This window comes from Rhea americana, unplaced genomic scaffold, assembly GCF_003343005.1.
Source record: "Rhea americana isolate MKP2758 unplaced genomic scaffold, rheAme1 scaffold_8, whole genome shotgun sequence".
Classification (NCBI taxonomy): Eukaryota; Metazoa; Chordata; class Aves; order Rheiformes; family Rheidae; genus Rhea; species Rhea americana.
In genome coordinates this window covers 2,266,784-2,279,776 of record NW_028186978.1, presented here as the reverse complement: position 1 = coordinate 2,279,776, position 12,993 = coordinate 2,266,784, and the positions used below count along the sequence as shown (strand labels likewise).

The 12,993-nt window shown below is 34.8% G+C and overlaps 1 protein-coding gene across 11 annotated transcripts in view; it reads left to right on the top strand.

The window, feature by feature from the left end:
• Positions 1–6,870, top strand: part of DCUN1D4 (defective in cullin neddylation 1 domain containing 4) — a 35,708-nt gene extending 28,838 nt beyond the window's left edge. For 6 of the 11 annotated variants that reach the window (XM_085322900.1, XM_085322897.1, XM_085322892.1 and 3 more), the window contains 3 exons: positions 1,929–2,033; positions 2,380–2,485; positions 2,593–6,870. In XM_085322900.1, the coding sequence (XP_085179026.1) occupies positions 1,929–2,033; positions 2,380–2,485; positions 2,593–2,648 (267 nt within the window). In that variant the 3' untranslated portion in view covers positions 2,649–6,870. Of the gene's footprint in view, positions 1–1,928; positions 2,034–2,379; positions 2,486–2,592 lie in introns of those variants that run through there. The other 5 variants (XM_085322898.1, XM_085322894.1, XM_085322896.1 and 2 more) reach the window with 2 other exon arrangements.
• The last annotated feature ends 6,123 nt before the right edge of the window (positions 6,871–12,993 follow it).

Sequence of the window (12,993 nt, the reverse complement as noted above, 5' to 3'; positions counted from 1 at the left end):
GATTGAACTGCTAGCTATACTGACAGTTTGTCATAAGAAATTCAGTTTGTGATACAGGAGTGCTTTCTGCCTGTCAGCATGCAGAGATTCACAGTAATTCCCTCCTAACCAAGAAAACCTACGGTATGGATATGACAGCATGCATGGAACTATTGTGAAAGAAACAAACCTCTATCAATTGCTTAATTCCTTCTTTGCTATATGAAGATAATCTGATAATTTTTCTGGAAGTAAAATGCAGATAGAAGAAATAACAAACATTACCAAAGAAGTTGAAGATACTGATGAAATATTTTGAATTGATTTTTTTTTTTTTAAATCTCTTTTTACTAGTAGCAAATTATGCCTGCAGAGGGCCTGCCAAAGAGAAATGAAGAAATTTAAGATGAATAGTTGGAGTGTTTTCAAGAGATACTAAACAAATAGACATGACATACCATGCTGTTGAGAAAGAAACTGAACATTGAGAGGTGTAACATCTCTTGAATGAGGAGAGGGGGAAAAAAGAAACTTTAGAACTCCAAGTCAAGGTCATACCAACTGAGGAAATGTTGAAATTCCATTAGATTAATAGAATTACTGAACTTAATACTATGAGGCCAGGGTGAGTCTATAGGAGAATGACATACCGTAAAAGTAGGAACAAATGCTTACAAACATTGATATGGCTATATGAAGATTCTCCATAGCTATAGGCAGAAGAAATTGTACATCATGTTAAAAAGAATAATGGAAGTGAATGATAGAAGAAACTGGCAGGAGCAGCTTTGATTTTGATTCAGAAGATTGTGTAATTTCCACCCTACAGAAAATCATTCTAGGGAAGTGTTCAATGGCAAAAAACACTTGTCCTAAACTTCCTAAGTTTTAAGAGATCACCTCACTTGCACAGATGAGGCAYTGAGCTCAGTTACCATTGTCTTGTACAGTTCAATTAGGTGTTTCCTACATCCATATTTTTTCTGGTTCACTGAAGTAGATTTTGCAGTCTGCAGTCATGGGGAGAGAAAGAGAGGGAGGGAACATAAGGGCCAGTGATAGCCATACACTTTAGTTTTTGTGATTTGTAGCTTAATTCTATACTCAAGACATAAAAGGGTAGGGTTTTATGTCCCATCTCTCACCAAAACTTAAACTATTTAAAATAGCAAAATAGTCTTATTTATACACAGATTACTTTTAAGATATGCAGAAATTTACAATCAAATACATTAACTTTTTCACTGGTTAGATATAATGAATTTGTTGACTACAAATAACACTTTGTTTAAAGAAAAAAAAACAATAAAAACAATACTTCTAAGCCTTAACGTGTCGTTACTATGCTGAACTCAAACTGGACAATTAAGAGAGGGGTCTTCCTGTGCTAGCTCTTACTGTCTTATGCTGCTTCTGCTAGTTTGAAAATTTGTTTAATCTAAACTTTGTATAATCAGTAGAATGACAGGACAAAAGCTCCTGGGTCATGCTGACACAGTCAGTGTTACTTGATAGTTACTTATCACCAGTTGATGATGACAGTTGAAGTAGCAGTATTAATACCTCAGGCAATATCTATAGTAATAGTATTTTAAGAGACCTATGGCTATGCAAAAGCATATGTACAAGTATGGGTATTGGTCCAGTGGCCATGGCCTTCCAGAAGTGCGGAAGTTACAAGAAGGAATAGATGCTTCATCCACAGTAGGTTTTCTCGAAGAACTGTCTTTGCTATGGAAAGCAGTCTCTCTCCTTAGTAAATCATTAGCTGTGAATGAAAGTGTACTGTTTTACTAAGAAGTTGTTTTAATAAAAAAACAGTATTAGATACTATTATTTATTAAGGTGTTTTATGAATTAGTGAACTGTGGTATGGGTATTGCGGGAAGTGAAAAACATTGAGATTGTGTTTTTCTTTTCCCCCTTTTGACCTTTTTTTCTTCATACAGGAAAAGGACCAGCGCAGCCTAGATATCAATACTGCCAAGTGTATGTTGGGGCTTCTTTTAGGAAAAACATGGTCTCTTTTTCCAGTGTTTCACCAGTTTCTAGAGGTATGAAATTTTCCTTTTTATTTTTATTTTTTTTCCCCTATTTGCAAAACCCCTCTGCTGCTAATGTTTGTTTAATACAGGACAAAAATAATAGAATATCTTGAATTTGCTTATAGACTGTCATATAATTGCTGTATACTTGTCTACTAGAAGAAGTTTTAACTAGAAACATGAATTATTCAACATTAATTTGATTACTTAGTGATTTGTTTATTCCATGTTTGGTTTTAGGAGAGACAGAGATTAAAATCGTAATTCATCACATACCTTAAATTTTCTGTAAGAGTATCTGCAAATCTGAGGGAGTTGAAAATACATTTTAGTAATTTATGTTTCTTCCCTTAAGCAGCAATCAAAATATAAAGTTATCAATAAGGACCAATGGTGTAACGTGCTTGAATTCAGCAGAACAATTAACCTTGACCTCAGTAATTATGATGAAGATGGAGCCTGTAAGTACCACTATACATTGGTGTTTTAAAATGTTTTTTTCTGCATTTAATCATTCCATGTCCTCTTAAAAAATTTTGTAAAATATAGTTATTTGATCTCTCTACAGGGCCAGTGTTGTTGGATGAGTTTGTGGAATGGTATAAAGGAAAACAGATGACATAGGAGTTTAACTATGCACAGCCACTCAAGAGTCACTGTTACCACAGTTATGTCAACCATTAGCCATAAACTGCTGTTTGTATCAAAGTGCATGCTGCTTTTCTTGCACTGCGTCCCTCTTGCAGGGAACTTTTGGTGTTTGCTATTTAACAAGCCAGCTATGCTTGCTGTGTAGCATTGTTCTCTTTGAAGGCTGCTTTGCATTCTGTATTTACACTACAAAATAGTGAACTTGCCAGCGTCTTCACTGTGATTATGTGTATATTGCTGTCTAAATTTTGTATATGTGTATAAAAAAAAAAAAAGCTTYAACTAGGGATTATTTCTGCAGAAATGTATTGTAAAAACAATTTTGTGACATATTTCTAATCACTTATGTTCATTGAAACTTTAGTTATTTTGTTTTTCTTTTGGTCTCAAATGTAGCATTTCAGAAAATGGAATGGTCAGACTGCTTGGACATAGTTACGATGAAGAACTATTGTCAGTTTTAATGTTACTGTTTAAGATGCCAATTTCTGAGGGAAGAAGATACGCTGTGACTTTCTTCAGAGGAATTCACCAAACATGATCTTTTGCTTAATAGGAATGAAACATCAGTGTCTTAAAAGAAAAAAAATACATATATATACACACACACACATATATATAAAAACACACATACACACACACACACACACACACACTGTAATAGTTGTACATGCCACAGATGATTTCTATTTGAAGAAGAAAGCACTGACTTTTTAATGTTAAAACTGCGGTAGTTTCATTACAGGTACAAATGAAGAAATTAAAGTACCTTTTAAAAATGAATTTTAGACTTTCGTAAATTCCCTTTGGCATATTTCTTTTAAACTTCGGTGTACTAAGTGTTTGGACTATGTTGCGATCTAGTGAAATTAAAAGCTTTATCTAAAATTAGTGGTTGGTCTGCTTAGCCCAACCTACAGTTAATATAGGTTTTTGATTTCTTTGTAATGTTAGTCTTTCCCATGGTCTATAATTTTAATTCTGAGTAATTAAAAATATATCGAGTAGTCAAAACATTACTTTTTCTTTCATGCTGGGGATTGGAATTTCCTAGCAAAATGCTCATTGCAGGCGATGGGCACATTAAACACCAGCATTAAATGACAATACTTTTTAAAAGGGACCACTTCCTGTTTCATGTATTTCTTTGTTTAGCACAGTTTTAGTGATTGTTTGGGGAAAATGAGTGAATGGAAAGGTGTAAAAATTCTATATTTTTGTCATGTTGGCTTTGCCTTACCCGTCTTTATTAAATAATATTACTGTTGACTTTTTCAGGTTCTGAAGTATCCGGTGCTATTAAACTTTGATCCCTGAGGATTTATAAAAATGTTCTGTATTATTTTATGGAACATTTAACAAGGACCAGCGGATATTTTGGAATAAAAAATAACATTACTGTAGAAGTATTTTAAAAGGTATTGGCAGTTTTGCTATTTCTTCAGAATGCAATCGGGGGGGGGGGCAGGAAGCATTTTAGGTTGAATGTGGAATTTTCAGCTGCATTGAAGGCCCTGTTCTGCCATCCTTGAAGTCAGGAACAACTGTCATTGACTAGACTGCTTTCAGGATTAAGCTTGCTTTATCAAAAGTATAGTAGGTTGCTGCCGTGGAGGTTGTAATTCCTGTGCTACTGGTGGTCAGTTTATGTTCACATTTTTTTTTTCTTCCCTCCCTCTCCTCTCCCTTCAAATGCAGCTGCCAAAGAAAAAATTTGTTTGTGTGTATCTGTATTTACTTAAATATACAATATGTATCCATATTCAAAATCTAAAGTTCTATGATGTTAAGAAAATACTACCTTTCCCAATGGGTCGTGTTTGAATTTCTGTGACACTAAATAAGTAACATTGTTTAAAGTTAATAGTGTTAAAACATACAATCATTTCTTTTTTTCATGTACTAAATCACATTAATTCCATATTTTATGCCAGTTTGCACAATATATTAATTCAGTGGAGAATCATATTTAATGTTTACAATTAGTGTTTGCTAAAACACACATTTTATTAAGACTTCTGATGTAAATGTATATATTACTATAGTATAACTGTAAGGAAAAAAATGTGGAGCTGCTGGTTTAGTTCTTAAAAAAAAAATAAAAAGAACATAGAAGCAATAGAACTTGAACTTGATAGAACTTGTAACATTAAGCTGAATTGTGGTTGCTAAAATCCTAAATGAAATACTGCAAGTGTTCTTAAATGTTAAGCTCGTTATTAACTCTAAAAAATGGTTTAGCACAAATTGGTGTGAATACTACTAAAATACAAGGCTGGTTACGTAAAAGTTTTGTATGTGACAAGTTGGCTTCCAATAATGGAAGCAAGAGCCAAAGACACTTTTAATCTATTTCTGTTATCGATATAAGTTTCATGCAATATGGTCAACAGAAATCTGTTCAGTTCAAACAAGTATTCTTTTCCCAATTTTTGATAATGTTTAGCAGAATACAAAATTGAATTAAAAGCAAAGAAAACAAAAAACCTATACACAAGATATAGATTAACATACCCTTCAATTTTCATTTGTGTACAGTTAATTGGGAATGAGAGCAAGGTGTTCAATGTGTTCAATGTGTCTGAACATGGATCAGACAGATACTGCAAATGTTCTCTTCCAGTTGTAAGCAAGATGAATCTGTGCTCTTTGGTTGGTGTAACACATGTATCTTCATAAAATGAGCTACAAATGCAATTACAGCTAACTGACATCTTTACTGAAATGTGTAGAGATCAAAATGAACCAAAGCTGACCCTTATAGCTTAATAAGCTTTTGTACATTATCTGTCCTTTTGTTTATGCTATATCTATTGACAAGCAGAGGGACCTTAATATTGCCAACTCTTGGAGAACTCCCTCTCCTTTTAGCGAAACGACTTAGTTTACATATATCTAATGCAAGTTTGGTGTTCGCTTTTTTGTTTGTTAGGCCATCAAATAGTTACTGTTTATTTTCTTTTGAAAAGTGATGTACAGAATATCCTGACTTCTTGAACAGGACACTGGAAGGTTTCTGTGGCAAAAATATCGTGAGTTTATGCTGTTTTTTCAGGTGTAAAGTAACTGTCCTTATAGCAGAAACTTAACGGCCTGTGTGTAATTCATGCTTGATATTTAGGAGAATGTAAGGTGCAAAGACAGTTAGTGAAAGGAAAATATCATCCAGATACTATAGTAGTGCATACTTTAAATTGATAAATGACAGACATTTAGAACTCTTTATTAATAGAATAGTAATAGAAAATGTTAATTACAGAAACATTCCACAAATTAAGTTTGTATATATTTCCCTGTACTGCAAAATAGTATAAAATAATTTAAAATACTATTTTAATTCTGTTACTGTTTTTTTTTTGTCTCTCCCCGCCCCCTGAGGAAACTTATTTGAGGAAGATGGAATTTATTGAAATGCTTTGTGTACTTCTTGAGTTTTCAGTAAGAACCTGTATTCCTACATTAAGGTTTTCTTTAAACTACACCTTTGTGTGGCCCTTCAGCATTTGTAAGGAACAGGAAGCATCTCCCATTTTATTGCAAATGCAGATATTTTATTTTATCACAAATATGCTTGCACAATCAGAATGGGCTTTAGCTCATTACTACTTGCTTAACCTTCATCAGCTACATTCTTTGGAGGGTAAGAAGTGGACTTCAGTTTTGTTAAAGTTTTTCCAGATTTCTGTTGACCCCTGGTCACAAGTCTAACAAATTGTTAAATACTTTTGGAATTCGTACAGACAGCTTTAAAGGTTAGCTTGTGCCCTGGTTTTAATTAAAACTGCTAAAATACCTCTCTAGGCCTTATATTTCATCCTTTCATATTGTTATAAAAATGTATAGAATCCATCCACCATCTAAGTAGTTGGTTGCCTGTAATTGAGACCAAAATGTGGGATGTTTTGGGGAGCTTTTTTTTTTTTTTTGTGTGTGTGTGTATGTGTGTGTGTTGTCACAAAATAGTTTCTACTGACACTGCTGTTGCAGGAACAGCAGTTAACCTGTAACTGTGAATGCTGTGTCTTGGTTATTTGCTGTTATGTACATAAGGTGTGCTGAACTCCTGTGACTCACAGCTGGACTAAAATACTGTTATGTCACCTAACAAGTTCATCATGAGTTCATTTTTAGGATTTTTGGTGTTGATGTAAAATGATATCCCACAAATAAACAGTATTTGTGATGGTTTCTGAAACTGACTTTAGATTTTTCTGTGGTTCATGCTTTAGAAATTTCTCACTTGAATACACCTCACAACATGTCAAGGAGAATTGCTATTAAGCTAGCTAGTTTGAATTTTTGTCTAAAATGGCTATCTAAGAAGCACCTGTATAACTCAGATTTTTGTGTTTTTAAGATACTGAATTTTAATATTTAGTCTACCTTTTTCATTTAGTAGTAGAGAACTTGCTTGTGCTACAGAGTTTCTTAGAAGGGAAAATATACAATCTTTTGGTTTTTTAATACTAAGGCAAATCAATATTTAAAACTGTGTTGGAAATTAGTATGTTTCAAATACGGTGTGTGTGAAACACTGCAATACAAAAGTTTTTCTTATGCAGAGTCAGCTTCACCAAGAATGTATCTTTAGATAGAATTTTACAGCAAGCATCTTTGTAACTGATTTATCTCTTACAGAATCTTGTATGTGTATACTTTAAGATTTTTTTAAATGTAATGTTGGAATACARACTAGTCAGTCTGGTACTATTATACATCTGTAGTATTTGGGGGTTAGGTTTAGCTCAGTTGGTTAGAGTGTGGTGCTAATAATGCCAAGGTTGCGGGCTAGATCCCCGTATGGGTCACTTGCTTGAGGATTGAATTAGATGATCTCCAGAGGCTCCTTCCAACCTTGCCAGTTCTATGATAATGTGGTGATATTTTGTTTCAGACTGCTTGTGATCAAGTCCTCCTTTTTTTTCTTACCTTTTAACAGAATTTCTTTCAATCATTTGACTTGTAATGGACTGTTTGGTTCATTTTTATGAAGCAAAAGTAATTCTATCTAAGCAGAGCAGTAGAAAAGCTACCAGCAATATGACGTGAAAACTGCAGCTTAAAGGTCTGTAATACATTCACAGCTTTATAGTCACAACTTCAAAGGAGTGATTAGTTGATCTTGCTACTTATTTTTGGAGCTGCAGATTTGTTTTTGAGTAGAAAACGAATGTAAAACATTGCAAGGAGAGTAATGAAGTTTAAGCAGTTGATCTTTATTTATTTTTATTTTTATTTTTTTCCTTCCACTATTTGAGCAACTAGTCCTAAGGCTTTCCACTGAATGTGTTACATTCTGATGTACTGCCTGTTCCAGAGAAGCAGTCCATTATGGTAATCAAGTCTGAGATTATTTTCACCAGTTCTTAAAATGTAGGCGTTGCTTGTGTTAGAGGTGGTGCATCACAGTCTTCTGCACCGTATGAACCTTCATATTACTCCCCAAATGGATTATGATGTTAGCTGTTTGTAGATTAAATGTAAATATCTTTACTTCATATTCAAGGGTTATTTACCAACCCAATTGTCAGCATACTTTGGAAAGACTGAAATGCTTTGTGCCTAGAACAAACAACCTGATAATTATCAAAATATAAATGTGTGATTGAAAATATGAGCTTTACTGTACTCTCATTACTGTATCTGAAGTTCCCAATCTACTCTTAAGATTTTAGTATTTTTTTCGTAACCAATCCAGGGTATCAAGGACACACTGTTGTTTCCAGCCTTGAGCTTAGCCTTTTGTTGTCCTGTGAGAAGAGTACATCAAGACTATGACCAACATCCCATCAGCTACACCRTTGATCTTCACTGAAGAATTCAGTACATATTAGCCTACTTTATGAAGCCTGTTCTGAGACTACTCTGTTTATTATCTACTGTCAACTGTGATAGTAACTTAAGCCTTATCTGAACATGAGTTTTGCTGCCTGAAGTTACTGATGAAGCTGAAGTTCAACTTCCCCAGAGCAGATGCAGTTGTACCTCTCTGCAAGTATAACTACTATATTGTGTGTGTTTCTCTACTGTTCRTTTGTTCTAGTACGACTGCAACTTTTTTGAATGGTGTAGGAATTTTTGAAAATTCTCTATAACTGAACGAGCTAAACGAGTAGTTTTCAGTACAAACAAAATGCAGCTGATTGGTATCAGCTGAAGTACGAAAGAAAAATGACTATGGATAGAATCTGAAAGGATTCAGTGAGTGGGGGGACTGTGTAGCTATTGGGTACTGCAGGACTTGGAGAACTAAGATGATTATAGAGAGGTCCGGAGTCTTTAAAGCACACTGTGTGGGGACTGTTGGGAGTGGCAGAAAATATAAAAGGTTTTGTATTACTTCTCAGAACAACTGCTAATGATGTGAGGAGCAAATGCGAAGAAGAAACTGGTTATTTGGGTTTGAGTGAACATATAGCGATATTTGGAGTGATCAGTGGCAAAAGTGCAACATATGTGGAAGGAAGTTTCAGACAGAACCTCAATAGTATTCTGACAGTAGAGTGAGATACTTTGTCACATGATTAAAAAGAAGCCATAGCCATATTGAAGGAGCAAATTGCTGTCTCTGTGGATATGATAAGAAAAACGTACAATTTTTCGTATAACTTTTAGACATAAAAGGCTTCTAAAACTGACTGCATCTGAGAAGTTAGGTATTGTGCATATCTTCGCTGCAGCGTTATGGTGGTCAGAAAAAGGTGAGAAAATGATTTTCCAATATTGTTATTTTAAAAGTATACTGAACTGTAGCAGAAGCAAATGAGAAAACACTGCTATATGTTAGTTGACACAGCTACTCAAATATGTTGTTTTCCCCATCATCTGCGGAGTTAACTTACGTATTGAAATTTCTTAACTTAGCAGCTGGTGTAGCCAAAAGGTTAACTTGGAGAGGTCTGCCAAAGCAGTGTCTGAAAACTCATGCGTACCGTAAAGAGTAAGTGTGTTGTTTTGATGTATTGACTTTTTAAAGTTGCTTTGGCTGCAATTAACTTCTGTGTACAGTGAGTTTTACTAAATTTTACTGATTATGGATGCTGGGAATGGTGGTGGTGGCAGGGAAATGCCGTTCCATTTTCCACTCTTAGTGGTTATGTAGCTGTGCTTCTGAGGAATCAGTCTGAAACTTGTGCCCCGTTCTCTGCTTCTAGACTGCCTCTAATAGTGTGGTGGGTTTTGTATTACAAAGTGGTTGTTCTTGTATTACGGAGTAGCAGCCTTAGTATTCAGTAGAAGCTGAGATATTGTATGGATATTGAGGCTATGTGAGGATTAGGAGAGAGAAGTTAAAATGGGAAAGAGTGCACCATTTACAGATGCAGATTTGTGTTGGGGAAAGACCTTTTTATTTTAGAGTTTTTGTCGTCTTAATTTAACGTTTCTGGGAATACTAGGATTTTGAAGATTTGAGTGTTCTGTCTTCTAGTTCTTGTCCAAAATTCTTCATACAGACTGAGTAGACAGTTACTAGTATAAAATTTGTGTTTCAAAAACAGAAATCAAAACCAAACCTTTATATTCTTGAATAATTTGATGACAAATTATCAGTTTCATCAGAAGATGATTTCATTCTTGTTTCTTGAGCTAAGGACTTCTAAAGAAGGAGGTTGTTAGAAGCACTGGTACTGGTTTATGTCTTAGTTATCGGTTCAGGTATCACTGAGTGCTGGAGAAAAAAGAACACATATCTTCCAAGGACTAATGGGAAAGCGAGCTGATCTGTGCAGATAACAGATTCATTGCTTGTAATTGAGTTACAGACATTACTGAGTTCAGTTGTTTTTAAATACCATAGTGACCTAAATCAAATCCATGTAGCGCTTACCTGAAACTGCTGTGTAATTTACTCCTGAATTATGTTAGAAAATCTGAGAAAATCAGCCAGATTAATTAAAAGTATATATTTTATGTATAAATGTACATGTGTGGATGTGTGCATGTGTGKATGTACACACACATATGTATATTAAAAAGCATAGGTGACTACCTGCCTTTGGAAATATATAACTGACAATAATTGCCATGTTAGTTATGTCAAATTACTTTAAAAAAAGCCTGAGGGGCTAAAGAAAATATTTATCAAAAGATAGAAATATCGGCACTGGTTTCTGCGTCGTAATTTTATTGCCATGCTTTTTTAGTTCCAAATCTTAYGACACTAACAAACTATTAGGTTCTGTCAGCATCCTTCTGTTCTTTCTCTGCTTTCTCTTTAAAAATACTTTCAAAAATGTACAGAGCCGTTAGACCTGCTTCTCTTCTGGTAGAGGTAAAATGTGTCCTTTCTATTAAAGTTTTTTTTTCTTCTTCTTTTGCCAAATTGAAATGCTTTTTGTGTTGTCGTCACCTCCCCCTCCCCCCCGCCTGATGCTTCGGGGTTCAGTGATGCTTCAGAAATAGTCTCAGTATTTTGATTAGCAGCCCTCTTATCGTAACGATGCACATAATCTGGAGCTGCTGATTTGTACATAGGAGTGTGCTTATTTCAAACCTGCCTGCCTCGGTCATTATTTTTAAAATACTGTAAATAGTTCTGTATACCTGAACTGTTACAAATGTCTTTTTTGTTAAGTCTGAAATTTTTCTTCGTATGTAGTACACTTAAAACATTTAAAGATTACTAGATTACAACTACTGGTTAATCATCAACCTGCATGGACAACAGAGTTGTAATTTCAGAATGATTAAAGCTGTCAAGAAGATAAGGAATGAAAAAGATCAATGTTGAAAATTCAGTTGGTTTGAAGTTGCTCTTTGTTTGCAGTTGTCCCTAGTAAAGCTCGAGATTGCTACAGCAAAAAGAAGATAGAGGAAAGAATTTTTTTTCATATTTAGTTTTTATACTTCTGGTGTATAAGCAGGGTTTGATAATGGACCTTTTTCGTTTATTGGCGTGCTCTAACTTGGGCCGTATCTGGGGAGAGCTGCTAGGTTGCATCAGCTCTGAAGTAGCATTCATAGGAGAAGCAAAAACAGAGAAGGAAGGAAATAGGTGACAGTAGTAGGAGGCATTGATCTGAGCAAGTTTACATATTGCTTTGGTCTGCACAAAACTCCCAAACTAGCATTATTACCAAGGGCATGGAAAAAACTGTTGGCAGCCTTATTTCTCTGTTATTACATGCATGTACCTACTTTGCCCCTCTTACTGTACATACTGGTCCTGCTTTCTGTAATGGGTTCGATGCCTTAAATCCCAGAGACTTCTAAGAATACTGCAACTGAATACTGCTCAGACTTATTTTGCACTTTAGACCACTTATATTGTCCAGTAGATAACAGATTTCTCTGAGGATGAGAGACACACTTAGCACGAAGCAGAACTGTTTCCACAAGATTGCTGTTCCATCTGCTGGGAGACTGCAGCCTGCTTGCTGTTGTACCAGGCTCTTTTTGAGTGGAAAGTGAGTGTTTGATAACTTCAGGTTATTCTGTTTTCAGTCATCTGTTAGGTGCAGCAGTCTCTCCTCCCAGTTCTTTGTGCTAAAGCTCAGGGTGGATTTTACAGTATTGTTCTCTGCTTCATAAAAAAGAATGGGGTTTGCAAATGGGTCTAGATAGAAACTGATGTAGTTCAATTACAATCAGTGTGTTTTAATTTTTTTAACTTCTTTCAAAAAGGGACTAGTACCAGTGAAGCCAGCTTTCCTTTTCCACTTTTGTGATTGACTTTGGGATCCAAGGAGGTAGGAGGTCTGGAGAATTATAGCACTTGTAATATCTTTCTTATTCTTTCCTGCTCTGTCACACTCTGCCTTTAAAACTGTTACAGACTCATGTTTACCTGTCTTCACAAGATAGTGGGAATTCAGAAGCTTCTAATCCACAAATATGGCTCAAAATGCAGAAGTCATACATACTATTTGACTGTATAGGAGTGAATCCCATAAGAAAAACAAGATGATAGTGATAATGTAATAAGAATATAGCAGCGTTGCATTTATTTTAGACAAAAATAAAATGGTGTATATCAGAGACAATTTCCAAGGCAAATAATAACATCAGCACTGACAAGAAAGTAAATATATAAAATTTAAAAATTACTGCAAGATTTATTACAATTACAGGTAGTTTACTCATTTTGAGTATCTTTGTGTTTTGTTTTTTTTATTTTTTCCAAGTACTATTCTAAATACAAACCCATGGTTTCTGGCTTACATATACACAAATGTTTGTGTAGGCCTGAATTACCCTTTGGCTTTATGGTACCTATGTGTTTCTAAATTAGATGAATCCAGACTTTAGAGCATAGCATGCAGCTACATTCACCTGATTGTTTAGCCTAACTTGTTCTTTTGAACAACTCATTCCATAA